Source organism: Eschrichtius robustus, chromosome 9 (assembly GCF_028021215.1).
Source record: "Eschrichtius robustus isolate mEscRob2 chromosome 9, mEscRob2.pri, whole genome shotgun sequence".
Lineage (NCBI taxonomy): Eukaryota > Metazoa > Chordata > Mammalia > Artiodactyla > Eschrichtiidae > Eschrichtius > Eschrichtius robustus.
In genome coordinates, this window is record NC_090832.1 from 61660390 (window position 1) to 61688342 (window position 27953).

Consider the following 27953-nt stretch of genomic DNA (forward strand, 5'->3'; position numbering starts at 1 on the left):
CTGCCCCTAGTGGCTAAGGTTGGTTCAGTGGATTGTGTAGGCTTCCTGTTGGAGGGGACTAGTGCCTGTGTTCTGGTGGATGAAGCTGGATCTTATCTTTTTGGTGGGCAGATCTGTGTCCAGTGGTGTGTTTTGGGGTGTCTGTGACCTTATTATGATTTTAGGCAACCTCTCTGCTAAAGGGTGGGGTTGTGTTCCTGTCCTGCTAGTTGTTTGACATAGGGTGTCCAGCACTGTAGCTTGCTGGTCGTTGAGTGGAACTGGGTCTTAGCTTTGACATGGAGATATCTGGGAGAGCTTTCGCTGTTTGACATTACATGGAGCTGGGAGGTCTCTGGTGGACCAATGTCCTGAACTCGGCTCTCCCACCTCAGAGGCACAGGCCTGACACCCATCCAGCGCACAAAGACTCTGTCAGCCACACTGGTCAGAAGAAAAGGGAGAAAAATAGAAAGAAAGGAAGAAAAAAAGAAAATAATATAAAGTTATTAAAATTAAAAATTAAAAAAATATTAAAAATTAAAAAAATTTAAAAGTAATAAAAAGAAGAAAGAAAGAAAGAAGAGAGCAACCAAACCAAAAAGCAAAATCCACCAATGATAATAAGCACTAAAAAGTAAAAAAAAAAAAAAAAGAAAAAAACGGACAGACAGAACCCTAGGACAAATGGTAAAAGCAAAGCTATACAGACAAAATCACACACAGAAGGGTACACATACACACTCACAAAAAGAGAAGGAAAAAAGTATATGTATCTATATATTAAAAAAAGTAAAAAGGAAGAGAGAAATCAAATCAATAAACAAATCTACCAGTGATAATAAACTCTAAATACTAAACTAAGATAAACATAAAACCAGAAACAAATTAGATGCAGAAAGCAAACCCCAGGTCTACAGTTTCTCCCAAAGTGCACTGCCTCAATTTTGGGATGATTTGTTGTGTATTCAGTTATTCCACAGATGCAAGGTACCTCAGGTTGATTGTGGAGATTAATCCACTGCCCCTGATGCTGCTAAGAGTGGTTTCCCTTTGTCTTCTTTGTTCGCACAGCTCCTGGGGTTCAGCTTCGGATTTGGACCCACCTCTGTGTGTAGGTCGCCTGAGGGCATCTGTTCTTCGCTCAGACATTACGGGGTTAAAGGAGCAGCTGACTAGGGGGCTCTGGCTCACTCAGGCTGCGGGGAGGGAGGGTTAAGGAATGCGGGGCGAGCCTGTGGCGGCAGAGGCCAGCGTGACGTTGCACCAGCCTGAGGCATACCGTGTGTTCTCCCAGGGAAGTTGTCCCTGGATCACAGGACCCTGGCAGTGGCAGGCTGCACAGGCGCCCGGGAGGGGAGCTGTGGATGGTGACCTGTGCTTGCACAGAGGCTTCTTGGTGGCTACAGCAGCATCCTTAGCATCTCATGGTCATCTCTGGAGCTCGTTTAGGCAGTGCTCTGAATCCCCTTTCCTCACGCACCCTGAAACAATGGTCTCTTGCCTCTTAGGCAGGTCCAGAGTTTTTACCGGACTCCCTCCCGGCTAGCTGTGGCGCACTAGCCCCCTTCAGGCTGTGTTCATGCAACCTACCCCAGTCCTCTCCCTGGGATCTGACCTCTGAAGCCTGAGCCTCAACTCCCAGCCCCAACCCATCCCGGCGGGTGAGCATACAAGCCTCTCGGGCTGGTTAGTGCTGGTTGGCACCGATCCTCTGTGCAGGAATCTCTCCACTTTGCCCTCTGCACTCCTGTTGCTGTGGTCTCCGTGGCTCTGAAGCTTCTCCCCCGCCACCCCTGTCTCTGCCAGTGAAGGGGCTTCCTAGTGTGTGGAAACTTTTCCTCCTTCACAGCTCCCTCCTAGAGATTCAGGTCCTGACCCTATTCTTTTGTCTCTGTTTTTTCTTTTTTTTTTTCCCTACCCAGGTACGTGGGGAGTTTCTTGCCTTCTGGGAAGTCTGAGGTCTTCTGCCAGCGTTCAGTAGGTGTTCTGTAGGGGTTGTTCCACGTGTAGATGTATTTCTGATGTATTTGTGGGGAGGAAGGTGATCTCCATGTCTTACTCCTCTGCCATATTAAGGTCTCCTGTAGTTGTAAATTATTAATTATTTAGGTTATAAACATCCTTTACAAAAAAAAAAAAAAAAAACAAAAACATCCTTTACCTCAATACCTACTTTTCAATGAATTAATAATACGAAAATACATATATGTGTACATGTATATGTGTAAGCACTTACATACGTACATGTGAGCATATAAAGGTGTACACAAATATATCCTTTCCTCTCTCATGTGGACTGTATTTCAAATAATATATTCTTAGAGCAATACTCAGGTGAACTTACTCTGACAGGTTCAAATTTTGGTATCAGTTACCTTGGTTTGCTCTATTTCATGCCAAAAAACAATTGCACATGGTTAGTTTATCAGTATTTGTTAAAGGAATAATGTTTTAAAGGCTTTTTTGGTTAGAAATATGGGTAAAGATTTTCTGGTGTTTCCTGTCTTGTATTTTTTTCTCTGAAGTGATATTGCATTGTTGCTTTTCAGATGGCCAAATTAAGAAAATCTATTAAATGGTACTTGGGAGGATTGAAACTTTTTTAAGCTAATGTCTATCACCGCTCATATAAGAAAGGAATTGCTTTCAAACTTTTATTTGCAAAAAAATTTGCTTTTAACTGTTTATTTTGCAGTTTTGTTATGTTAATTTAAAGGTGTACAGTCACTTTCCTCCTTCTGAATTAGTAAAATCTACTGTAGTTTTAAACAGAATTTATCTTATTCCACTTTTAGAACAAGTTATATATAGTCATCAGTTTATGAACCTGGCAGGTGACAATTTAACCAATGTCAGCCTATTTGAAGAACATTGTGAAAATCTTCTTTGTGATTTAATAAGCCTGTCCCTCAACAGGTATGATAAGGTAATGCTTTACGAGTTCATTTGCACTTTTGGTATTTAATGGCAATAGTCAGTACTTAATGCATGTGGTTTGACCCATAAGAATCTAAAATGGCTTACTTGTTAATTCTTCTAATTTTATATTTACTGTTATTTGGTAGGTGGTTGGGAAAAGAATTTGAGTTAAACATTTAAAACAGGCTGGAATTAGTGTTTTAGAGCTGTTTTTAAAAAAAATAGCCTTTTCCACTTGTCAAAAATAAATAAAAACAGAATGTTCATGATAATGATTGGAAATTTAATTTCTGTTCAAATAGAGACCAGCCCTTTAATAATCTGTTGTTTTGTTGTTATATAATAAAATAAATGAGTACTTAGCTAAAGTTAGTTGACACATTTAAAGAGAGGTTTTGTTTGGTTGTTTTCATAAAAGGTCTGGAATCATGGGGGAAATTACATCATTTTACTAAATTGTTTATCATAGTGTTTAATGCAGACAGTGATTTAAAAGTGCTATGGTATACATTTATTTTCAAGCAATGGAAATTTGTCGACTATCATCACTTATTTCAGGTTACAAGCATAAATGTTACCTATGGGAAATTGGGATTTATAATTTTTTAAAATTTAGATTGTGTTTTATGTATTTATTATTAATATTGTTTAAATCTAGTCTATGTATTTACAACTAATATAATTAGTAGATTGACCAGATATGATATAGTAATGTCTTGACTGTTGTTTTTTTTTTTTTACTGTGTATTATGTTAGAAAAGTGTATGTAGTATGTGAAATAATGAACACATTATGAATTTCAGAAGTCTAACTATACTTGCTATACTTACAGTGCCTATTCTCTGTATTATTTGGGGCCATTGAGGGTATATTTGTTACAAAAATGGTAAAGTTGCCTAACCTTTATAAATTCCTAATAATTGTACTTACAAAAAAATTTAGTCTGCATTACAGTGAATCAAAATTTATTTTCTATTCATTTTCTTAGAAGTCTTTTTATTTGGCTGATGGATTAGATCAAGGTTTAGAAACCATGGCCCTGTAGCCAAATCTAGCACACCACCTGTTTTTGTAAATAAAATTTTACTGGAACACAGTCCCATCCTTTTTATCCATTATCTGTGACTGATGTTGCAGAACAATGGCAGAGTTGAATAGTTGTTACAAAGACTATTTCACTATTAAAGCCTCAAATATTTACTATCTAGCCCTTTACAGGACAACTTTGCTGACCATTGGACTAGAGGATTAAAGCAGAGGTTTTTTTTTAAGTTGAAAATAAAATTCATTGTGTTCTTTTGTTTTTTAAATGGAAATTTATTTTAAAAGTTAATGAAATGGTACTTTTTTAATAAACAGTTTTATGTAATTGAGCATAAATTTTAAGTCACCTGAATCATTCTTTTAAAACATTTGGGGAGATATGTGGCATGTAAAGTTCTTCTGTCTTATAAGTTACTCTTTTTGGTTCTTTCCTGCAGGTTAGGCCTTCTGAAGCATTAATGAGTCACCATTGCCCATGTCCATGCATTAAAGAATTATGGGTTCTACTCATTCATCTTCTCAACCACAGGAGTAAATGGTCTCTTTCAGAAGTAAGTTATAAAATTGATGTTAGTTATTGTTACTAGCTCTTACATTGAATTCATGCAGTGGTTTTGTCAAAGAAAAATCTTGCGAAGTCTTTCTTTATAATACAACAACCACCACCAAACAGAGCATTAACTGAATACTAAATACCTACTATCTTTTTAACCCTAAATTGGTAATATGAAACATCTAGGAGAAGCAGAAGATTTGACTCTTTTATTTTCTCAAGTTCTTTTTTTTTTCTGTGAAGAATCTTTTAGGCCATACTTAAAAACCCTCTAGTAATCCAGGAAACATTTTAGTTAGGAAATGAGGCAGATTTAGAGTTGTGGAGAAATAAAGCACAGGTTTTTATTAATCAATTTTACAGTATCTTATTTCAAGGAAGGAGAAAGAAAAACACAAAGGGGAAGGTGGGAAATTTTACTTCACCTCATTCTGAATCAAGTCTTCAGAATGGGGCTTTATTTTATTTCAAGTGTTCTGGATTAGTAGAAAAAGAGAAATATTCATATGCAGAAGTAAATACAAATAATTCACTGTGAAATGATACTTAAAATGGTTTATGTTATATGTTCTTATCCAGTTAGGAGTTTAAAATAATTTCTTCCTATATACATTTTCAAGAATTTATCCATAAATTAAAAAAACTCCTCTGTAGCTCTTCAAGTTGAAAGCTCAATTCTAATATTTTAAAAATTTCTTTAAAGACACTACAAATTCAGGGAAATGTAAATGGATAGAACAATGAGATACCACTCCTATTAGAATGACCAAAATTGGGAACACTGACAACTCTAAATGCTGATGAGAATGTGGAACAACAGGAACTCTCATTCATTGCTGGTGGGAATGCAGAATGGTACAGCCACTTTGGAAGACATTTTGCTTGTTTCTTACAAAACTAAACATAGTTTTAGCATATGGATCCAGCAATTGTGCTTCTTGGTATTTACCCAATGAAAACTCATGTCAACACAAAAACCTGCACATGCATGTTTATAGCAGCTTTATTCATAATTGCCAAAACTTGGAAGCAGCCAAGATATCCTTCAGTAGGTAAATGGATAAACTGTGGTGTACCAGACAATGAAATATTATTCATCACTAAAAAGAATGAGCTATCAAGCCATAAAAAGACATGGAGGAACCTTAAATGCATATAACTAAGTGAGAGAAACCAAACTAAAAAGCTACACACTGTATGATTCCAACTATATGACATTCTGTGAAAGCTAAAGCTATGAAAACAGTAAAAAGATTAGTGGTTTCTGAGGGTGGGCAGAACACAGGGCACTTTTAGGACAGTGAAAATAATCTATATAATTTTAATAATAACTTTTTGGAGGTTTATAGTACTATATTTATTTTGAGTTATTTTAGTAGTAAATTTACGAGGTATAAGTAAAATAAAGTAAATTTACTATGTATAAATTTAACGCATTTTTACTTATTGAGTAAGAAAGTTGTTTTTCCATGGCATTTTGGTTTGTCAGTAGCATTAAGCTTTCCACAATGAGACTTAAATATTGCACAGTCTCAGCAATATTTTCCTTTGATTATTTTCCAGGATATTTTATTTCATTTACATGGTAAACATCGATTTTTCCATTTTCTGCAAAGTTTATCTTTAAGAATTTTATATTTTTTAGAATTGTTCTTATTTTATAAATTGTAGACTTGAAAGAGTAAACTACATAGAGTTAATGAAGGCATGTTCATACTTGATGCCCTGAGTCTTTTTCTAGATTTTAAGCAGAAAAGTAGGCATAATTTAAAATACTATATTGTAGAAATTTGCATAGTAATATGTATTGTTTAACCTAAATGACTGTTATGCTTTTCATTTTATGTAGTAACCAGAATTATTTGTCTTAAAATAATGGAAATCTGAGGTCATTTCATTTTTTTAAATACAACTAAACTATATTATTCACAGATTTTGAAAGCTATTTTATTTTGAAAGTTAAATTAGAAGTTTCCATTCCTGACAGTAAGACGGTTTGACCTTCCTGCTAAAAGAATAATTAATCTAATCATGCTGGATATCATATAATAAGCATTTTAGATGTGTCAGTGAACTTGTTGAAAGTAAGAAGTATTGAGGCCAAACACTAAATGTAGGTGGGAATTCAGGTCAGCTGAACCTTGAAGCTGAGAGGCAGTTGCTGAATTATGTAAACTTGGAACATTAGCTTTCATATATTATAAGGTCCAAGAATAGAAGACAAAGCTCAGAATCAACTCAAGTTGGTAACCTACTATACACCAACTACCCATAAATCTGGGGCACCAAAAGGATGAACTAGAAGCTCAACTAAATTTGTAAGGAAAATTGCCTGTCTTTAACTGTGTTTCTTTTCAGTTTAAAATTGCTTCAGTGTATTTATCGTAAGCCAGCACTCATACAGTTTTATAGCCTGAGTTGATGTTGCTTAGGTTGTACTAAAAATTTCAAGCCAGTGACTTCTGAGTAGCCTTGGACAATGGGTGGACGCTTAAACCCACATCTTCTCATGTAACCTCCCCCAAAATATAGAATAGCTAGAACAAATAAAACTGCACAGAAACATGTTGATAGCATACCTGCAAGGTAAGAATGTTCAAAGCTGTAAATTAAAAGTAAAAGCCACCAAAGCACTACCACACCTTTCTGTCAAGCAAGGGCAGGCAGTCTGAGGAAAACTGCTCTGAGGAGAGAAGAAGAGAGCTAGCAGTAGCCGTAAAATTGGTCTAAAACCATTTCAAGAATGTGAAAAATACTGGAAAGGTTTCTTGTAGATCAGAAGGATAGGAACATAAAAGTGTGTGCAAAACATGAGGCAGTCTTTGAAGGTAGAAGCTTCTGGAGAATAAAAAGGCAAAAAGGGAGTGGTTCCCCCTTGGTGATTAGGTGGTGAAGGGGATAGGAAGTAAAAGCATAGAACAATGTCTCTTGTAAAATAAAAAAAAAAATCAAAGGATTCATACCTACTGTCCCACCACCACCACCACCAAAAAAAAAGAAATGTAGTAAAGAAATGGGACTTTGGTACATTGACAAAAGAGGGCTTCACTGAACTAGGAATATTTTAGAGTAGTCCAAACCTGCAAAATGAAAAGAAGGAAACTAAGCAAGTCTTTATAAAGTTACTACAAGGAAACAGAATTGATTTGATATACTTTAGCTGAGGATACCCTCTTCCCCAGAAACAACTATAATGCAGAAGAAAATCCTAAGACAATACTCCAGACTGAATTAAGGAGATAAGCATTTGGGGCTATAAAAAAAAAACAAAAACAAAAAAGCACCTTGAATAAGATATTCAGCTTTTAAAACAGATAGACCAAAAGCTAGGAATTAATGAAAAGAATAAACTGAAGGCAGGAGAGAAATGGAAGAAAGCATCATTATAGAATTGAGTAAATTACAAAGTGCCCAAGGAGAATAGACTCAAAAGAAAATTTAATAAGGGGCATGGAAGAAAGGCAGGAAAATAACCAAGAGAGTAAAAATGAGATAAAGAAAGGAATATAAATGGTTAGAGAGAAAATGGTTGAAATGGGAGATAAGCAAAGCAGAAATAACCATATGTATAAATGGAGTCCCTAAAAAAAACCAAAACAATGGGATATACCTAACACTCAAAATTATTATCCAAGAAAATATTCCAGAAGTAAAAGAAGACCCAAATCTACATATTGAAATGGCCTGCTTGCTAAGTGGAAAGATTAATTCCAAATAATCCATCCTGAGACATATTGTAAAACTATTTGACTTCAGACATATAGGAAATATCTTCCAGTCCTGAAGGAAATCTTCAAATCCTCTAGGCAAAAAGACTAAATTACTTAGAAAAGCTAAATAAGTTGACCTGCACTAGACTTCTTAAAAACAACGTAAAACAAGGCAACAGTAGAGCATTTAAAAAGACTCAAAAACCCTTCCTCCTTGTGAGGACACAGCAGACGTCTGTGACCTGGAAGAGGGCCATCATGTGACCATGCTGGCACCCTGATCTCGGACTTCCAGCCCAAGCATTGAATGAAATACCAGTATGGCACAATAGAACAAGCCCTCAGTTTAAAGAAAAGCGAGGTAGGGACTTCCCTGGTGGCGCAGTGGTTAACAATCCGCCTGCCAGTGCAGGGGACACGGGTTCAAGCCCTGGTCTGGGAAGATCCCACATGCCATGGAGCAACTAAGTCCGTGTGCCACAACTACTGAGCCTGTGCTCTAGAGCCCGTGAGCCATAACTATTGCGCCCACGTGCCTAGAGCCCGTGCTCCACAACAGCAGAAGCCACCACAATGAGAAGCCCGCGCACCGCAACGAAGAGTAGCCCCCACTCGCCGCAGCTAGAGAAAGCCCACGTGCACAGAAATGAAGACCCAACGCAGCCAAAAATAAATAAATAAATAAATTTATAAAAAGAAGAAAAGAAAAGCGATTTAGTCCCACCTTTTGCTCTATGGAGGTTATATGGACTCTAACTATGACATACTCCCTCAACAGAATCTCAAGACCAAGAAAAATTGACCAAACAAAAAGGAAACAAAACAAAAAATTCCTTCTAAAACAACAAAAAAGCAAGTTAAAAATTACTCTTTGTACTATCAGACGGGCAATGGCTTTGGGGACCAAGATGGATGTGGATAAGCTGAGAAAGAAAAACTGAAAAAGCAATTGAAAGATTCAGGAGGAACAGGGAAGCTTTTCTCTTTCATTCACTCAGGAGTTAATGATATTGCAAGAGATGTGCTCATTCCCCTGAATGCTGACAGAGGGCTAAGCTCTATATAGAACCTATTCTTAGGAGCTTTCCAGACTGCTGAAAGCAGAGATTTTTTTTTTCTGTCTTGTACATGATTTTAAAAATTTATGATGTGTCAGCGCTGATTTCTGTAATGCACTGTTTATTTTTTTAAAAGAACAAATTATATGTGTGCGTGTATATACGTGTGTGCACGCAAGCTTACATTCTTCCAAAAAGAAGTATTTAATTCCTTCTCTCTTTAATTCCAAAGAACAGGACTGCCTACCCTCCGTCCTGTTCTTTGGAATGAGGGAGGGGAAGACTGAATGGGATTTTGAGTCTTCCCACTGAGAAAGGGACATTTTCTGGAACCAAGTCAGTGTTCAAAGGACTAATGCTCTAAGGAAATTGTCCAAAGGGGAGCGGCAGTTCAGGGTTATTAAGTTATTTTCAAATGTTGTCTGGACTGCTGCTGCTGACCTTTGTGGAGGCAACAAGGTGCTGCTTCCCAGGGGGACAGGATAGGAAGCAATTAGAGAAGCCTAGGAGAGGATCAGGAATGTTTGGGAATTCACACATAGCACAAATTATGTGGGAACTCCAAGAATGAAAATAAACTAATATGATTAAGGGCATATTTTTATCCCAGAAAATATTTTAAAATGTAGCTAATACTGGCTATATCTGTATGAGTGCATTCTTAAAAACTCAACACTCAGTACCTAGTAGATGTCATTTAGACTTAAATTTCAGGGAAGAAAAGGAAAACTAATGAGTATTTCTTGAGTGATATGTGTGAGTAGACATATATACATTTTCTACCTTATTTACTAGGTGGATATCTGAGTAGCAGTGAGAAAATTTCAGCTATGTCTTGGTTTTGAAATAACCATTCTCCAGTGAAAAGAGAATGGTAAAATGACTGATTCTAGGTGGGAGCATGCAAAATAAAAAATGAGTCTGGAACCTTTTGTACCAGAAACTAACGAGGTGCTGAAAAAATGATGAGGACTTGTCAAAAGGACACAAGGGCCAACATGAAGATCTCCCACACACCAAATCTGGGATAATTCAAGCAAAAAAATAAATGATAGCAAAGGACTGTAATCTGTACAGTAAGGATTTGTGAGTCTTTAGTGATATAAATAAATGGAGAGAAGGGAAACTCTTCTTAGTAAATGTAGAAATAATATGGAATTTGAAAATACCACTTGACAATCCTCATAGTAATTGTTTCAGGCAAGAATCCTCAATGGCTGTCAAAAATATGATGAAAAGCACAGTATTTACATAGCTTGATAAGTATCTCTGCACAGTATTTGTCTGTTACAAAGGGAGCAGTAACTTTGCAGTGCAGAACATCTAGCAGATACCGCCTTAACCAAGATATCAAAGTTAACCAATAATACGACAAGTTGAAATTATGTACCCTCAATGTGATGCATTGAAAGAATAAAAATTTTTTTGATATTCCTGCCAAAAATGCATCGTGTGAATCTAATCATGAAGGAATACTAGTCAAACCTAAATAGCTGGCCTACTCTTCAAGAACATCAGGGTCAGTCATGAAAGATAATCTGAACAACTGTTACAGATCAAAGAAAACTGAAGAAACACGGTAGATAAATGCAGCATGTGAGACTAGAGAGAATATCTGATATACTTCTACGTATAGTTCCAAGGGAGAGGAAGTAGAAAGTGGAACAGAAAAAATATGTGAAGAGAAAATGACTTAAAATCTTCTAATGTTAATGAAAGCTATCGTATTAAAAAGCCCAATGAATTCCACCTAGGGCAAATAAAAAGAAAAACATACCATGATACATCATAGTGAAACTGCAGAACATTGGAGACAAAGAGAAGAGATTAAAAGCATTCACACAGAAAAATGCCACTTTCAAAAGAATGACAATTAGACTGACAGCTGATTTCTCAACAGCAGTGGAGGCCAGTGGGAATGATATCTTCATTGAATTAAAACAAGGTAATTTTCAACATAAAATTCTTCATCCAGCATTTCAAGACTGGGGTGAAACAATTCTCAATGAAGCAAAATTGAAGGGAATCCTGAAAGATAAATTTTAGGCAGAAGAAGGAATAAAGTAAGTGGTAAATGTTCTGTGTAAATCAATAATATAATCTAATGGGATTCAAAAATAAAATACATGGTAATACTGGCTTATAAATTGGGTAGGGTATAAATGAGTTAGAGTATTTTAAGGTCCTTGTTTTGTCCGAGAGAAGAGCAAGATATATATTAACTTACCAAGATATTTGAATGTATGCTGTTGTTTCTAAGATACCACTAAAAGAAGAGAAAGTAGGTTATTTAACTTACAAGCTAATAAAGGGGAAAATAGTGAAACAGTCAACCCAAAAGAAGGCAGGAAGGAGGTATAGGTGGAAAAAATAGACGTATAAATAGAAATACAGAATAAGATGGTACGTTTAAAACTAAATATATGAGTTACATTACATTAACTGCAAAGGTACTACTAATTGCTCATTTAAAACATATACTGTCAGAACAGACTGTAAGCTGTTTATAAGAGAGAATCTAAAACGAAATTCAGAAGGATATGCAATTGATAGAAAAAAGATATAAGAAAGGTAATGTACTAAACTAATATTGGAGAAAATTAGACTTAAAACCAATGAAAGCATTAAGTCATTTCATGCTGATTAAAGGTCCAATGCACCAGGAAGATAAAATATATTTAAATTTTATGTGACTAATAATATGCTGTTAAATGTAGAAAATAAACACTGACAGAACTACAAAGAAAAATACACATATGCTTAGAAATACTGAAATGCATTTCTAAATAACCCATAGGTGAAAGAAGATATAATGGAAATTATAAAATATCTTGAAGTAAATGATAACTAACATGCTACTAATTAAAGCTTTGGGACTGCAGCTAAAGATATAATTAGTGGGAAATATATAACTTTAAATACAAATGTTAGAGGAAAAGAAGTTGAAAATTAATGAGCTAAGAAATCATCGTAAGAAGTTAGGGGAAAAAATTCCTGTATCGTAAACCCAAAGAAAATAAAAGGTAGTAAATAAGACTAACACAAATTTATGAAATTGAAAACAACAAAGATGATCAAAAGATTGAAAGATCGAAACAGTCAAAAGTTGGTTCTTCAAAAACATTACTAAAATTGGCTTATCTTTCTTGAGATGATTACAAGTCAGTACTAGAAATGAAAATGGAAACATGCCTTCAAACTCTGCAGATATTAAAATATCTGATAATATCAAATATTTATATAAAATGGACAAATACCTAGAAAAAAATCTTACTAAAACCCATCAAATGTTCAACAACAGTAAATTAGGTAAATAGTTTATCTTATAGTCATATATTGGAATACTCTGATGAACTATGGCTATACTCACTAATATGGGTAAATCTCACAAATATAATGTTGAGGAAAAGAAGTAAGTTACCAAAGAATAGAAACAAGCTACGTAAGAATACAAACACATTAAAAAAAAAAAAAAACAGGTGAAGCCAAACAATATGTGATTGAGATGTGTATATCTATGTGGCAAAACTTAAAAAACTAGGGAATGATATATTATAGAAGTCAGAATAATGGTTACTCCTGGATGGGAGAAGATGTGATTGTGGAAACTGTAGGAACTAGTCATTTTCTAATTTTTAACCTGGGTATTTTTATTATTCTCTAAGTTTTATATATGTGTTTTGTATTCTCTTTTCTGTGTATATTTCCTTACAAAAATGAAGGAAAAAACCCAAATCAAAGGTTATTGGATCAGTGTCTGAACTTAATTGAATCATAATACCTCTTTTTCTATAGTCATTTTGGAACTGTTTGAATAAACTACTGAAAACGCTCTTTGAAAAATCAAATGACCGAAAAAGACCTTCTGTGCCTGTAATCCAGCCCAGGGATCCATTGGGTTTTAGTTGGTGGATTATTGCTCATGTAGCATCATTTTATCAGTTTGATCGCCATGGAATACCAGATGAAATGGTAAGATTTTATTTTTTCAAACTTTCTTGTATTATCAATCAATATGTATTTTTTGTAGGCAAATTAGCAAGTGAGCAGAAACAACAAAAATCAGATTATAATCCTACAGAAATCAACTCAGCTTCTGAACCTAGAAGCTGTAAACCTTTCTGTAAACATCTTGAAAATGATAAACTTTGTTTTTATTGTTTGTTTAGGGAAAAGACTTGGGATCTAGTCCTGGCCTGCTACTAAGTAGTTTTGTGACCGTTAATAAATTACTTAAACCTTTCTGGGCCTCTGTTCTCTCATCCAGAAATCACGGGACTGGATTGTTCTGTTCAGATTTCTTCTAGTTCTAAAATCTCTAAGATTGCCGAAGGGAAAGCCTACATCTCTAGAAATGAATTAGAGAAGATATTTGTGAAGATATTTTAATCTATTAAACAACCATGAAGTTGCTTCAAGTAAAAAGACAGAGATTTTAACTAGTATATTAATTTCTAGTTAGAAACATTTTTTTCAGTGTTATTTAAAAAGCCCTATGAAATAAAACCAGCTGGTAGATGTATTTATTTGAAACCCTATTTGTATATAACTTCTTGCATGTTCAGAAGTAATATAGTATTATATTAACCCATCAGTTCCATAAAATAAGCATGTCTGTATTTTCAAAATTGGTCTTTTTTTCTGGCAGTGGTTAACAAGGCTGGCTGATCAACAGACCTATCTGTGAGTTTTTAAAAATTCAGATTTCTTAAATCTAGAGATCCTGTTTTAGTACTGTAATCTGGTCTGGAGTTTGGGAATTCTTATTTTTAAAAAGTCCCTTGGATCTCATACTCTTATCAGGTATGGGAACCTTTGCTTTATGAAACATGTTCCTTGATGGACTTCACAGATTTTCCTCTTTTTGGAATACTGGACAGAGCCCAGACATCATCCGTGGAATCTGAGGGTCAGTTAGTATTGACATAGTGTCCTAGAAATAGAAAGGGCCTTAGAGGTCCTCTAAGTGATTCCCTAGTAATAAAAGGTCCTTTAGGAGATCACAAGATATAGTAAGATAAGTCAGAAAGTGCTCTGAGAAGTCCACACACAGCTCAGTATCGATGTATTTAAGCATTCTACCAATTCATTGAGAGAGATCAATAAGATCAATAGAATGAACTTCTCAGAGAGAAGGATCATATGTCCTTTGTTTATGCACGAGTCCTTCCCATACTGATACATGGTAACTGATAAATGCCATTATTACTGTAGTAGTCCTTTTATTGAGTATTATAATAGAGTTAATATGGTTATGTTTCACATCTTTTAGTTCTTAAAATACTAGAACAAAAATGAAAGAACTCAAAAAATTTACCTATAATTCAAAGGTCTTTACATAAGCATTTTTATTTCTCTTACCACCCAACCTTAATTCTTCCAAATACATATTTCTGCAGTATAAATAAATACGGTAATTAGGTAAACACTTCTGAGTTCCTACTGAGTGGCCATCTTGCCCGTGATAGGATACACATGAAATAGATTGTACTGCCTCTTGCTTCAAGGAACATGCTTTCAGGTTATTAATGCTTGCTGGAACTGCCATTAACACTTATTTGAGTGAATGGTACATTTCAATAGTGGTTGATATTGACCCCCACATGCTCCCAGTATGGTAGGTAATCTAGCCACATTAATATATATCATTAGTATTACTATTGTAATGTTGAATTGTACTGGTACAACCACCCTATGTTGCATTGCTGAAATCACTCTTCAGTTTCTTAGAGGGAACTCCGTAGGACATTATTGCTTTTATTAGCTCTGGATCAAGATAGTGAAAGAATTCTCTGTATTTAAAATAGCTTAACCTTTGTCAGCAGTTCCTTTATGATTTTCTTTTGCCAAGATACATATGTTTTTTTAAATCTTAATTTTTAAAATTATGTAGAAGGTTTTAAGAGGAAAGAGCCATGGTATTTGGGGGAAAAAACCCACCTTTCATATGATAAAATAATAAAGATGTGTAATGTGTATGTGTATATGTAAAATAGACTTTGCCTTTATTCATGAGTCTTCAAAGAGTTTCAAACGTTTCTTGACTTCTTAATGGCTTTAAAAGAAAAACTTTAAAAGAAAAACTTAAGTTCTCCAGTTAATGATAGTCTTCATTAGGGGTGATAACCTTTAGCATATTGCATTTGCAAAGTGTTTAATATCTCAGAGTGACTATTTGGTTTTTATCTCAATGAAGTGTTATGCAGTAGGCAAGAAGTTAATATTATATCCATTTTACAGGTAAAGAAACTGAGGTACACAGTGGTTAAATATCACCCTATTTTTATCACTTAGATAAATTTGATATGAGAAACTTTCTGAGGACTTCCTCTCATGAATAGGTCTCTGGTAGCGTAACCATGTGTACCAGTCTGCCAGGGACAGTCCCAGTTTATGCCCATTTTCCCTTCATCCTGTCTGGTTAGTTTTTTCCCTTTTATTCTCAAAAGTGTCTCAATTTGGTTTATAAATCATATAATCATTTTAATCTATGAACATAAAGGTGTATTGACTCATTCTTTCAGAGAGATTATATAGGATTTTAATTTGTTTCTGAGATATACTTAGATCAGAATTTTGAAAATTATCTGAATTCTTTTTTTCTCCTGATGATGTATTAGCGTAGCCAGCTACCACATAGAAAATGGTTATGCATTAAGCGTGCTTTATTCCACTAAAGAATAATCTGGTGTGAGAGGATGGTATGAAGTAATAATAGTTAGTCATATGTTCTGCAGCAGAGAAATACCTCTAGTCTTGTGATAATCATAGAGATGTTTCAGTTTTTAAATGTGAACTGCTTTTGCCCTGAAAGTTAATGTGAAATCTTTACATTTTAAATAGGTTTGATTTATGGTTAATTTTTTTTAAGTTTCTGTAAATTGGACTTTTGCTGTATGTGGATTTAAATCACAGAAGTTGCCAATTCCTTAATACAGACCTATAAGGAAAATTTGGTATCTCACTTCTCATACTAGAGACTTTAGATTTTTATATATTTCTGTTTAATGCTTTTCTCCCAACCTAGATAAGAGTGTGTTAAACTCTTACAATCCCAGTCATCTATTTTATTTGTTTCTATTTATTTTTTTAATTGAAGTGTAAGGTGTTTCAAGGATACAGCAAAGTGATTCAGTTATATATATTCTTTTTCACATTCTTTTCCATTATAGGTTATTACAAGATGTTGAATATAGTTCCCTGTGCTATACAGTAGGTCCTTGTTGTTTATCTGTTTTATGTATAGTAGTGTGTATCTGTTAATCCCACAGTCCCAATTTATATCTCCCCCTCTTTCCCCTTTGGTAACCATAAGTTCATTTTCTATGTCTGTAAGTCTATTTCTGTTTTGTAAATAAGTTCATTGTATTTTTTTTTTAAAGATTCCACGTATGAGTGATATCATATAATATTTGTCATTCTCTGACTTATAGGTCCATCCATATTGCTGGAAATGGCATTATCTCATTCTTTTTTGTATGGATGAGTAAAATTCCATTGTGTGTGTGTGTGTATGTGTATATATATGTATACATATATATGTATGTATACATATATATACATACACACACAGCACATCTTTATCCATTCATCTGTTGATGGACATTTAGGTTGCTTCCATGTCTTGGCTATTGTAGGTACTGCTGCATTGAACATTGGGGGGCATGTATCTGGAGTGGGATTGCTGGATCATATGGTAGTTCTATTTTTAGTTTTTTAAGGATCCTCCATACTGTTCTCCATAGCGACTGCACCAATTTACATTCCCATCAAGAGTGTAGGAGGGTTCCCTTTTCTCCATACCCTCTCCAGTGTTTATTATTTGTAGACTTTTTGATGATGGCAATTCCGACTGGTGTGAGGTGATACCTCATTATAGTTTTGGTTTGTATTTCTCTAATAATTAGTGATGTTGAACATCTTTTCATGTGTCTGATGGCCATCTGTATGTCTTCTTTGAAGAAATGCCTACATAGGTCATCTGCCCAATTTTTGATTGGGTTGTTTGGTTTTTTGATATTGAGTTGTTGGTATATTTTGGAAATTAATCCCTTTTTTATAGCATCATTTGCAAATATTTTCTCCCATTCTGTAGGTTGTCTTCATTTTGTTTATGGTTTCCTTTGCTGTGCAAAAGCTTTTAAGTTTAATTAGGTCCCATTTGTTTATTTTTGCTTTTGTTTCCATTACTCTAGGAGACGGATCCAAAAAAATATTGCTGTGATTTATGTCAAAGAGTGTTCCTCCTATGTTTTCCTCTAGGAGTTTTATAGTATCTGGTCTTAATCCATTTTGAGTTTATTTTTGTATATGGTGTTAGAGAATGTTGTAATTTCATTCTTTTACATGTAGCTGCCCAGTTTTCCCAGCACCACTTGTTGAAGAGACTGTCTTTTCTTCATTGTATATTCTGGCTTCCTTTGTCATAGATTAATTGACCATAAGTGTGTGGGTTTATTTCTGGGCCGTCTATCCTGTTCCATTGATCTATGTGTCTGCTTCTGTGCCAGTACCATACTGTTCTGATTATTGTAGCTATGTAATATAGTCTGAAGTCAGGGAGCATGATTCCTCTGGCTCCATTCTTCTATCTCAAGATTGTTTTGGCTATTCAGGGTCTTTTGTGTTTCCATACAAATTAAAAAACTTTTTGTTCCAGTTCTGTGAAAAATGCCATTGGTAATTTGATAGGGATTGCACTGAATCCGTAGATTGCTTTGCGTAGTATGGTCATTTTAACTGTTGATTTCTTCCAATCCAAAAACACCATGTATCTTTCCATCTGTTTCTGTCATCTTCAGTTTCTTTTATCAACATCTTATAGTTTTCAGAGTACAGGTCTTTTGCGTCCTTAGGTAGGTTTATTCCTAATTATTTTATTTCTTTTGATACAATGGTAAATGGAGTTGTTTCCTTAATTTCTCTTTATGATTTTTCATTGTTAGTGTGTAGAAATGCAACAGATCTCTGTATATTAATATCCTTCAACTTTACCAAATTCATTGATGAGCTCTAGTAGTTTTGTGGTAACGTCTTTAGGATTTTTTATGTATAGTATCATGTCATCTGCAAACAGTGCCAGTTTTACTTCTTCTTTTCCAATTTGGATTCCTTTTATTTCTTTTTCTTTTCTGATTGCTGTGGCTAGGACTTCCAAAACTATGTTGAATAAAAGTAGTGAGAGTGGGCATCCTTGTCTTGTTCCTGATGAGAGTGTGTTAGCCTCTTACAATCCCAGACATCTATTTTAAAAGCAAATATAGTTTAAAGAGAAAAATTACTTTGGGGCATTGCAGGGATCATTTTAACAGTGCTTTCCCTGCCCAGAACATAGTGCAGTCAGTCAGGCCAGCTGATGCATTTCTTTGAAATATCTGAAATGGTGACTAGATAAAAGGTGTGAAATAAACCTTAAAATGAGAGTTGCTCCAGGTTACCTAGTCGACTGAAAGTGGAGCGTGGGGTATCTATTTTATATTTCCGGTGGAAATACCACCTGTGCTGAAGCTTAAGTGAGTGTCTTTGTTTAATAGTGGGATAAGAAATATAAAACATAGCCCCAAATTGATGACTGTTACCTCCTTTCTATACTACAACTTAGTATACAGAAAAAAAAAAAATACCCGTAGCTGCTCAAAGTTAAGTTTCCCTGTGGAAGAAAAATATGTTACCCTTTTATACATATTTTCCCACTTAGACTTGATTTGGGCATGATATAGTTGCCATTCTTTCCTCTGAATTATGGTTTATTTTTGTTTTAGATTATAACCACAGTACTATTAAATAGAGTTGAAATTCTTTGGCTGAGAATCATACTACTTCTCTCTGATTTGTATGATTCAAATTACTAGAATAACCAAAATATACTCATTAGCCCTATCAAATTATAAAGCTAAATACATCAACCCTGTCATGCTCCTGATTATTTGAGACTAGTGGTGATGTTATCTTAGTAAAGAATAATATAAAAGTGGATTGCTGGAAGCTGAGGGAAAATTTGTTAGAAAAAGAAACTCATTTATTGATAGCATGGTATAATGGAAGGAACACTGGCTTTGGAGCCAAACCTACTTGGATTTGAATTCATGCTCTGACTTCTATGTACGTGACATTTCTGAGACTTAATTTTGTTATCTATGAGTTGGGTACGATTTATTTTAGGAAGTAATAATGTAAAGACCCCAACACAATGTACACATAGTATTGCTAGAACAAAATGGTCTCCTTTTTGAGAGAGTTTTAGAGCACAATCCTCAAGGCTACCTCATTTCTGATGCTAATTACAAGCTTGGGGATTCCCAGAGCCATGTAATTTATGTGGACTCACAGAACTCCCTGAAAGCTTTTATACTCACAGTTATGGTTTATTATGGGGAAAGGATATAGATTAAAATTAGTAAAGGGAAGAGTACATAGTGCAGAGTCGAGGACAAGTAGCAAATGTGGAGCTTCTGTTGTCCTCTCCCCATAGAGTTGAGACATCTTTGTCACCTGACATCAGTGTGTGACAATATGCAGGGAGTATTTCCAGCCGGGGAAGCTTGCCTGAACTGCAGTGGTCAGAGTTTTTGTTAGAGCTCCATTACATATGCATAATGGATTGCATCGACATGATGGTTGAGCTCAGTCTTTACGTCAAATAATACAGGACCCAAAGCCCCCAGCCTAAGTTACATTGTTGGTTTTCAGGTATAATTAGCCCTACCCTAAGACTGTGTGGGTGTGGCCACCCTCCACCCTCAGTTACATTGTTAGACTATAGTATGACCCTAGGCCCAGGGGCAAACAAAGATACTCCTATCAGGCAAAACATTCCAAGGGAGATTCTGGAGATTACCTCCCAGAAGCCAAGGAGAAAGGCCAGACCTCTTTGGGCAAGGCCAAATTCTTTACTACATATTTTTTCCTTATAAATATTTTGCATTCACTTTATTTACATAAATGTATTTCAAAAAACCAATAATTCCTTTCTAAAAATAACTGCATCATTGTACTAGTTATCTATTGATGTGTAGCAAAATTTGGCAGCTTAAAACAAACATTTTCTCACATAGTTCTTGAGGTTCTGGCATCCAGTAGGAGCCTAGGGGCTCCTGGCTCAGGATCTCATGAGGTTAAAGTCAAGCTGTCACCTGGGGCCTCAGTCTCTGAAGACCTGACTGGGGCTGGAGGAATCACTTCTAGTCTCGCTCACCTTGGCAGGAAGCTTCAGTCACTCATCATGTGGGCTTCTTCGATCCTGTTCATAGCACAGCTTTTCCCAGGAGTCAGCGAGAGAGATTGTCATTAAGATGGAAGCTTCAGTGACTTCTAATCTTGGAAGTGACATACTATCAGTCCTACTAGTATTGGTATTCTGTTGGTAACAGACCAAGTCTGGTACAGTGTGGGAGGGGATTAAATAAGGGTATGAATACCAGGAGACAGGGGACACTGGGGGCTGTCTTAGAGGCTGGCTACCACAGTCACTAGGCACCTTTATTAAGGAAATATTTATTTAGTGATTTTATATAGTCAGCATCTTACATGAACATTATCCAGCCATTTAAAATCAAGAATATTGAACATGCTTTAACTTTGTATTGGTCACTTGAGTTCAATGAACAACATAGTTGTTATAACACGGATAGAAGGGTAGATGAGGCTCTTTGCCTTTATTCTTTAAGGCCTGTGGCTTAGTTTTCTGAAGTCTTATGGTAACTTCTGCACCTTTTATTCTTACCTTGTCAGAAACTAGTTGTTACTTCTTCTTGGGGGTACTTTCTTTGCTTCTGGTTTTGACCGATATCCACATATCCAAACCTTTAAGAACTGAGTGTCAAATGAACTAGGTATCCTGTGAAAAGTTCCTCCAGGCTTTCCCTTTGGAAAAGTAGAATTGTTCTCAGTGCCTAGCCTTTGTGAAATATGTTGGCTTTGTGAAAGTCTTTTTTTTTTTTTTTAATGTTTCTTCTGATTCTTTTTTTTTTTAATTTTTTTTAATTAATTAATTAATTTATTTTTTATTTTATGGCTGTGTTGGGTCTTCGTTTCTATGCGAGGGCTTTCTCTAGTTGTGGCAAGCGGGGGCCACTCTTCATCACGGTGCGCGGGCCTCTCACTATCGCGGCCTCTCTTTGTTGCGGAGCACAGGCTCCAGATGCGCAGGCTCAGTAATTGTGGCTCACGGGCCCAGTTGCTCCGCGACATGGGGGATCTTCCCAGACCAGGGCTCGAACCCGTGTGCCCTGCATTGGCAGGCAGATTCTCAACCACTGCGCCACCAGGGAAGCCCCTGTGAAAGTCTTTTTTGGCTTTCTTCTTTATTGTAGAGAGTCTTCCGGATAGTTGAGGTTGCCAGATAAGTGACCGTTGGCTAAATGAGGTAGCAGTGTATAAAAGTTTTTTTTGAATTTTCTGTATAAAATTTTTAGTTACTTGTTTACTAGAGTGGGCCATCTTGAAGCTGTTATGCATAAAACAAAGGTAAAAATCTCTGCTGAGTAAAGTACAGAATAAAGAAAAACAGTCGCTGGTGTAAAAAAATCCAAAATATACTTAAAGTTCTTTTTTTCCCCTGTTAGATTATATCTGATAGCAAAAATTTATTATTTGTTAAAACATTTATAATTTTATAGAAGTACCACTGTTTGATAAAACCACTCCTGATAAGGTTTATATAGGATTGGAATAGTTGTAAATTTTTTTCTTCCAAGTCTGTCAACTAACTCTTTGCCAAAGTAATTTTAGACAGTCAAGAAATTGTAATGATATCTGATGATAGTAGAAAATGTACTTCACACTTAACTTGCTACTTTACAACTTTAATAATAATTAAGAGCAGTAATTTTAATGCAATATTTTCTCCCTTTCTAGAGACAAATGGAATCAAACTGGAACTTTGTAGAAGAACTGCTGAAAAGGTCCATCAATGTTCAGGTACACATTTAAAGTGAGACAGTTTGTGGGCTTTGCTAAATTTTTATGTTACAGATTTTATTTATAAGAACCAAGCAAACTGTTAAAATGATTTAAATAACAAACTTAGTTTACTTATAAAAAATCTGAGATAGTATCATCATTCTTTGTTAATGCAGGTTCCTTGTACAATAGTTTTTATTTTGAAGATTTTTATTTTAACACTGAGTTGCCAGTTAAAGGACAAAGATAATTATCCTAGTTGGTGACTTTGATAAAATGTATTCAAAATAAGTAGCAGATGCTTCAGAACTATAAGCCATTCCTTGACTGTATGATATCAAGTCTAGGAGACATGATGAGGGAGATAGTTAGTAGCATTGGAAATTCAGCTATATCCTCATCACAGCAGGAAGGTGACTTGCCTTGCTGAGCAATTTGTCTTACAGGCTTGACTCATACTCTAACTGATAAGGTCCTAGTTTCTGAGCCCTCATTTCATACCTTATCATTTTTCTTTCTGCAGAACTGTTAATGTAGTGTTTCATGGCCCAGAGGTCAGATTTGACCTCCTTTTAAAATAGTTTTAAATGTGCTCTTCATCACATCTTTAAACATATTGTATTATAGTTCTATAAAGTTTTGTAGCATAAGTTATTTATGTAAGATTTTAAGGGGAAATTTTAGTAAAGAATATTTTTTTTAATTTGGGAAATAGACTCCTTTTCTGTTAAGAAATGAAGATTGTTAAAAAATTGAAGAGGAATAAAAAAGAAATATGGTAGTACAAGATTGCTACACACATACACACATTTATTTTGTAGCCATATCTTTGAAAATCATTTTAATATCTTAAATTTTTTTCCCTGTTATCTATATTAACTGTTAATTTTTTAGGTGAAAATATAAGTATATTTAGTTATAGTATGAATCTTCTAATTATGAACTAAGAATTCTAGGTTAGAATGCCAAAGAGCTCTGAATACATAAGTTGCATCAGGAACAAAAGAGCTATTATCCCAACCACTAAAATTTTTTTATTTTCTTTTTTCTGTATCATTTTAATTGGCTTTCTCCTATGTTCTTTTTGAGAACATACTGATTTAGTAACTCAGGAAGTTTCAGACATGTATTTTTTACTTCCAGAATGTACAGAATCACTAAAAAGTGGTCACCATTATTTACATCAGCTATTAATCCAATCTTTTAATGGTATCAGCTAAAGCTGTTTTGAAGATAAATCACTAATTCTTGTAAGTAGGTAGGATGACCATGTGGATTTACCTGGCTTGGAGTATCCCAAAATGTGGGACTTCCAGTGCTAAAACCAGGAAAGGCCTGAGAAAACTGGGGCGAGTCGGTCACCAGAGAAGCAAGGATAGTACAGCTAATCTAAGAAACTTTCTCTGTGAATTTAAGTCTAGCATAAAGTCAAAGTAATATCTTTCCTGTGAGAGAAGAGGTCATTATAATATGTAGAAAAAAGCAGTCCATTCTCTCTAGTAACCTCAATTTTGTCATGCCTTGATTGTATCAAATTAGATTTTATAAGTAGTATAGGACTACTTGCTGGAGTTCCTGAAACCAATTTTGTGGGTGCAGTAGCTGGTCATAAAGAATAAATAATATGTTTGGATAGAGCTATCAGTTTGATTATATCTGTTTTCCCCCATTGAGGTAAATTAAAATCTGACCATGCTCGTGTGCTGTGACTTGATCTCCAACAGTGAAAGAAAGAGTCCATTTACAATATTTAAAAAAAAAAAAAGTTTCACATATAGAGCAGTCTTCAGATAAAATTGGTGGGCACTCCACTGTAGTTTTAATTAAGCAAATAATGTTCTAAATCTTTTTCTAGCCAGAGAGGATTTCCAGAAACAGACATTGAGCTTTGTTAGTAAAGAGAACATATATTGTTTAATTTTACTTAAACTGAATAGTTAAGTATTTGCTTTAAAAAACATTTTTTAGAGGTAATCCTATTTAATATTTGTGAATGCTAACAGTAAACATTTGTTCTACCTTTATAATAGCATTATTGTTTTTTTTATGAAAAGGGAGATTTTTAGTTTTATGCTACCTACTTTTTAAAGCCTCATTATTTGATGAAATCACAGAGCAGTTTTCTAACAAAGGTCATAGAAGGGTATAAGAAGAAATCCTAAGCAAGCCTAATATTTTTAAAACTATTTTTTTCATTTGTCAAAGAATTTGGAGAGTCCAAGGCTAAAAACAACTCAGAATGTGAATAGATCTGAATAATGTGGGACAATAATCTTCTAATTACTAATCCAAAATGTTTGTGTTTCTTGGACAGAAGGATCTTTCCTGAGATATTGAAGTCTAATTCTCTTTATCCAAACCTAAAAAAATCCCATCAGTTAGACTGACAGTTAACTGTTTAGCTTGCAAATAAATTTTATTCTCCTGGTGGTTTCTGATAGGCAAGTCAGTTACACATAAAAAGAAAAAATGAACCCCCAATTGTTATATTGCCATTTGTATAGAATAAGCTAAAAAAGTAAATGTTTTCATTTTTAGTTCTATAAAAGAAATTGATATATGGAATATACCCGAATTTAACATGCCTGCATTTGATCTTTCGAAATAAAGATAGGAAGACATTCTTTTAAAAAGGACTAAGAGATCAGGAGCAGGCACTATGGAATATTCTAGGGTAGCTTTCTACATGAAATAGTTCATACATACTCACTCAGCTGAAAAGAGACACCCAGAGAGCCCACAGGGTCTTGTGATAAATGTAGAAGTTGAGTAGCACAGGTAGGTTTGAGCCTGTGTGGAAAAGAACCCCACAGGCTTTCTGGTTTATTAAAAATCTTTAATCAGAGGGCATGGATTTAGATGTTGTTGATGAAAACTCTTGGTTTAGGTAGAGTTTGGCCTTAACACTCACAAAATTGAAATACATCAGTTTAAGGTATGATGCTGTGAATGTGTTTCATTTATTATTTGATCGTCAGGACTCAATGTTTGGGCTAAAAAAATTCATTCAAAATGATAGCTATCCCTGTGCAAGTACTGTACATAACACTTAACGTACATTCTTCCACTTCATGCTTATGACAGTTGTGTGAAGTTCCATTTTATACATTAGGAAACTGGGGCATAGAGGGAGCTTGTCCAGGTCCACACAGCTAGCTAGGAAGTGGCAGAGCTGGGATTTGAGTCTTCATTTGTGTTTTACTCACTCTGTGCTCCCTCAAAGTATTTGACCTTGTAGGATTCTTAATATAACTATTTTTTTTCATTATTTCTATTTTAAAACTTCTTTGATGCTGTGTGTTTGATTAGTAATCCGTATTGGTTTCTAGATCTGTTTTGGTGATACGTATGGAAAACAGCTATCTCAATTTTCCACACTTTTTAAAATTTGTTTTTTGTGGTTTTTTTCCCTCCCCAATAAATGTATGATGAGAAAATATAAGGTAGGAAGAAATTAATATTGTTGTCAGTTGTTCTCAGACATTCCTCCTCACTATATTTCAGCTTTGTTTTTCCATTATGAATTTGAGCTAAGATGTCTGTTGCCTCCTCTACTCCTGACTATTATATATTCTTATCTCTTTGTCTCTTTGGCCTTGAAGATGGGCAAATCGTTTCTTTCCTTAATTCAGCTGATGTGCACCCACACAATTTTTAAAGGGAATTTTTAAGAAAAACTAAGGGAACACGATTCAAAAGAAAATAATGGTTGAATATACAGAACATGAAAATGTATTTTATAACAAATACTAACTGTAATTAATTAAAAAAGGAAACTTGCTTTTTAAGTCACACTCAACTGACTCATTAGTTATCCTGCCAGAACTGTGGAGAAAATGGTATTTTCTAAGCCATTTCTTTTCATTTTAATCTGTAACCACTAGCAGGAAAATAAAGGGAAATTTATCTCCTTTTCTTAAAAAAAAAAAAAGAAAAGGAAAAATCCCCCAAGTTGCCATTTTTAATTTCTTTTTGATTGGGTACAGTGGAAAGAGCATGGGCTCTGGTCTCACACACTTTGATTCAAATCTTGGTCTGGTCACTAAGAGCAATCTTGATCAAATCTGGTGTCCATTAAATGTTCATTTCTTTTCCCTCCTGTTTTTGGAAGGTAGCATAGCATAGTATGTATAACAGGCTTTGGAGTCATAAATCCTAGCTTTTTCCCAGGTGGACTTGGGTAAACTGCTTGTAACTTCTGACCCTCATCCTTTTTTTCTGCAAAATGAATGTAATAAAGCTGGGATGGTATAAGACATACATGAATGAACATATGTAAAACATCACATAATGTCTGACACATAGTCGGTATTTAATCTTTTGTTTTTCCCAAACTTCATATATTTTTATGGTTTATACACCTTTTTGTGGATTTCACATGAAAAATGAGTTTCAGATACTGAATAAAACAGTACAGATGCTTCAAAATGAACCCACTTTTTTCATATAACCCACTTTTTAACCTTGAAACATAATAAAATTTTTTAAAAGTATGCTTTAATTCATATCAGTAGTGTGCCATGGGAATAAGCCTAGATCTCATTTAATATTTTCATAATAAAAATCAAAGAATGTTAATGATGGATAGAACCTTGTCTTCTTTGGTTAAATTTAACTATCTATTAGAGAAGCTAAATATCTTTTGCTGAACCATACAGGTACTTGATGAAAAGAGACACCAGAACCCAGATCTCAGTTTTGTTCATAAAACATTTATGGAGTCTCTTTGGTGAAGCAGGCACTGTGCTAGGCCCAGGGGACATTATCCCAGCACTCAGGGAGCTCATAGACACTTGAAGGCAGATAGACATAAAATTTAGCAAGGTAAGCGCTAAGATACAGGTGTGCATAGCGTGCTATGGAGCATAAAGAAAGGTCACTGTTTAGTGTGGAAGTTAGAAAATTTCCTAAAGGACTTGAAGCTTCGGTGTATTCTAACGGATTAATAACTAAAAGAGTTAAAAGCCTTCTCAAAAAAATCTGGTCATGTTTGGTTCACTCTCATTCACTGAAAGATTTGGCAGCAAGATCACTGTTCTCTTCTATACCTGTATACTACTTTTATTAGTTACCCCAACATCATTGTGTATAATCCACCTGTCCTCTAAGTTTCTTCATATCCTTAGTTCTAATCAGATTTTCTTTTATTTACCTTACCCACTGCCTCCCATAGTTATGCTCTACATTTTTTCACTTTTCATTCTGTCCATCGTCATTGATCTTTTCATTTTTCTGTGTTCATCCATGTCCAAACTTTCCTCCTTGAACAATGTAGATTATACAACCCCTTATTATAATCATTCCATCACAAACACCTTTAATTCCATAGCCCTTACCTATTTTAAACTTGGCAAAACCTAATCCCCCTCTCTTATCCCTCTGCCATGCCGCCCCCCCCCCCCCCCACCGCCAGCTGAATGTTGGTGGAAAAAACTCATACACTCATTCTTGCTGACTGGTCTGACTTTAAATTCTTGATCATAAATCTTTTCAAGTGGCACTCGGCTCTAGAATGTTTGCTTTTCTACTCTCCAAAACAACTTATTTCAGAATTTGTTTTTTAACACACAGTTCAGCACATGCTGTGGCCCAGTCACCTTAGCTAAGCATCTTGCCTCATAAATCATTGAGAAAATAGGACCAATCAGCTGAGAACTCCTTTATGTTTAAACCTTCAAATCTCCCAATGTGCCTGCTTTGCACACAACCTCTCAGTCTGCTTTTCTGTTATATTGGAAGTGTCACTGTTTCTCTCAAAGGCTAATTCCTTTCCCTGTGTACTGGATC

At 35.0% G+C, this 27953-nt stretch overlaps 1 protein-coding gene across 4 annotated transcripts in view; it reads left to right on the plus strand.

Moving 5' to 3' along the window:
- Positions 1-27953, plus strand: part of MMS22L (MMS22 like, DNA repair protein) — a 134260-nt gene that overhangs the window by 20304 nt on the left and 86003 nt on the right. For all 4 annotated transcript variants that reach the window (XM_068550973.1, XM_068550971.1, XM_068550974.1 and 1 more), the window contains exons 8-11: positions 2778-2908; positions 4383-4496; positions 13062-13238; positions 22122-22184. In XM_068550973.1, coding sequence (XP_068407074.1) covers positions 2778-2908; positions 4383-4496; positions 13062-13238; positions 22122-22184 — 485 coding nt within the window. The remainder of the gene's footprint in view (positions 1-2777; positions 2909-4382; positions 4497-13061; positions 13239-22121; positions 22185-27953) is intronic.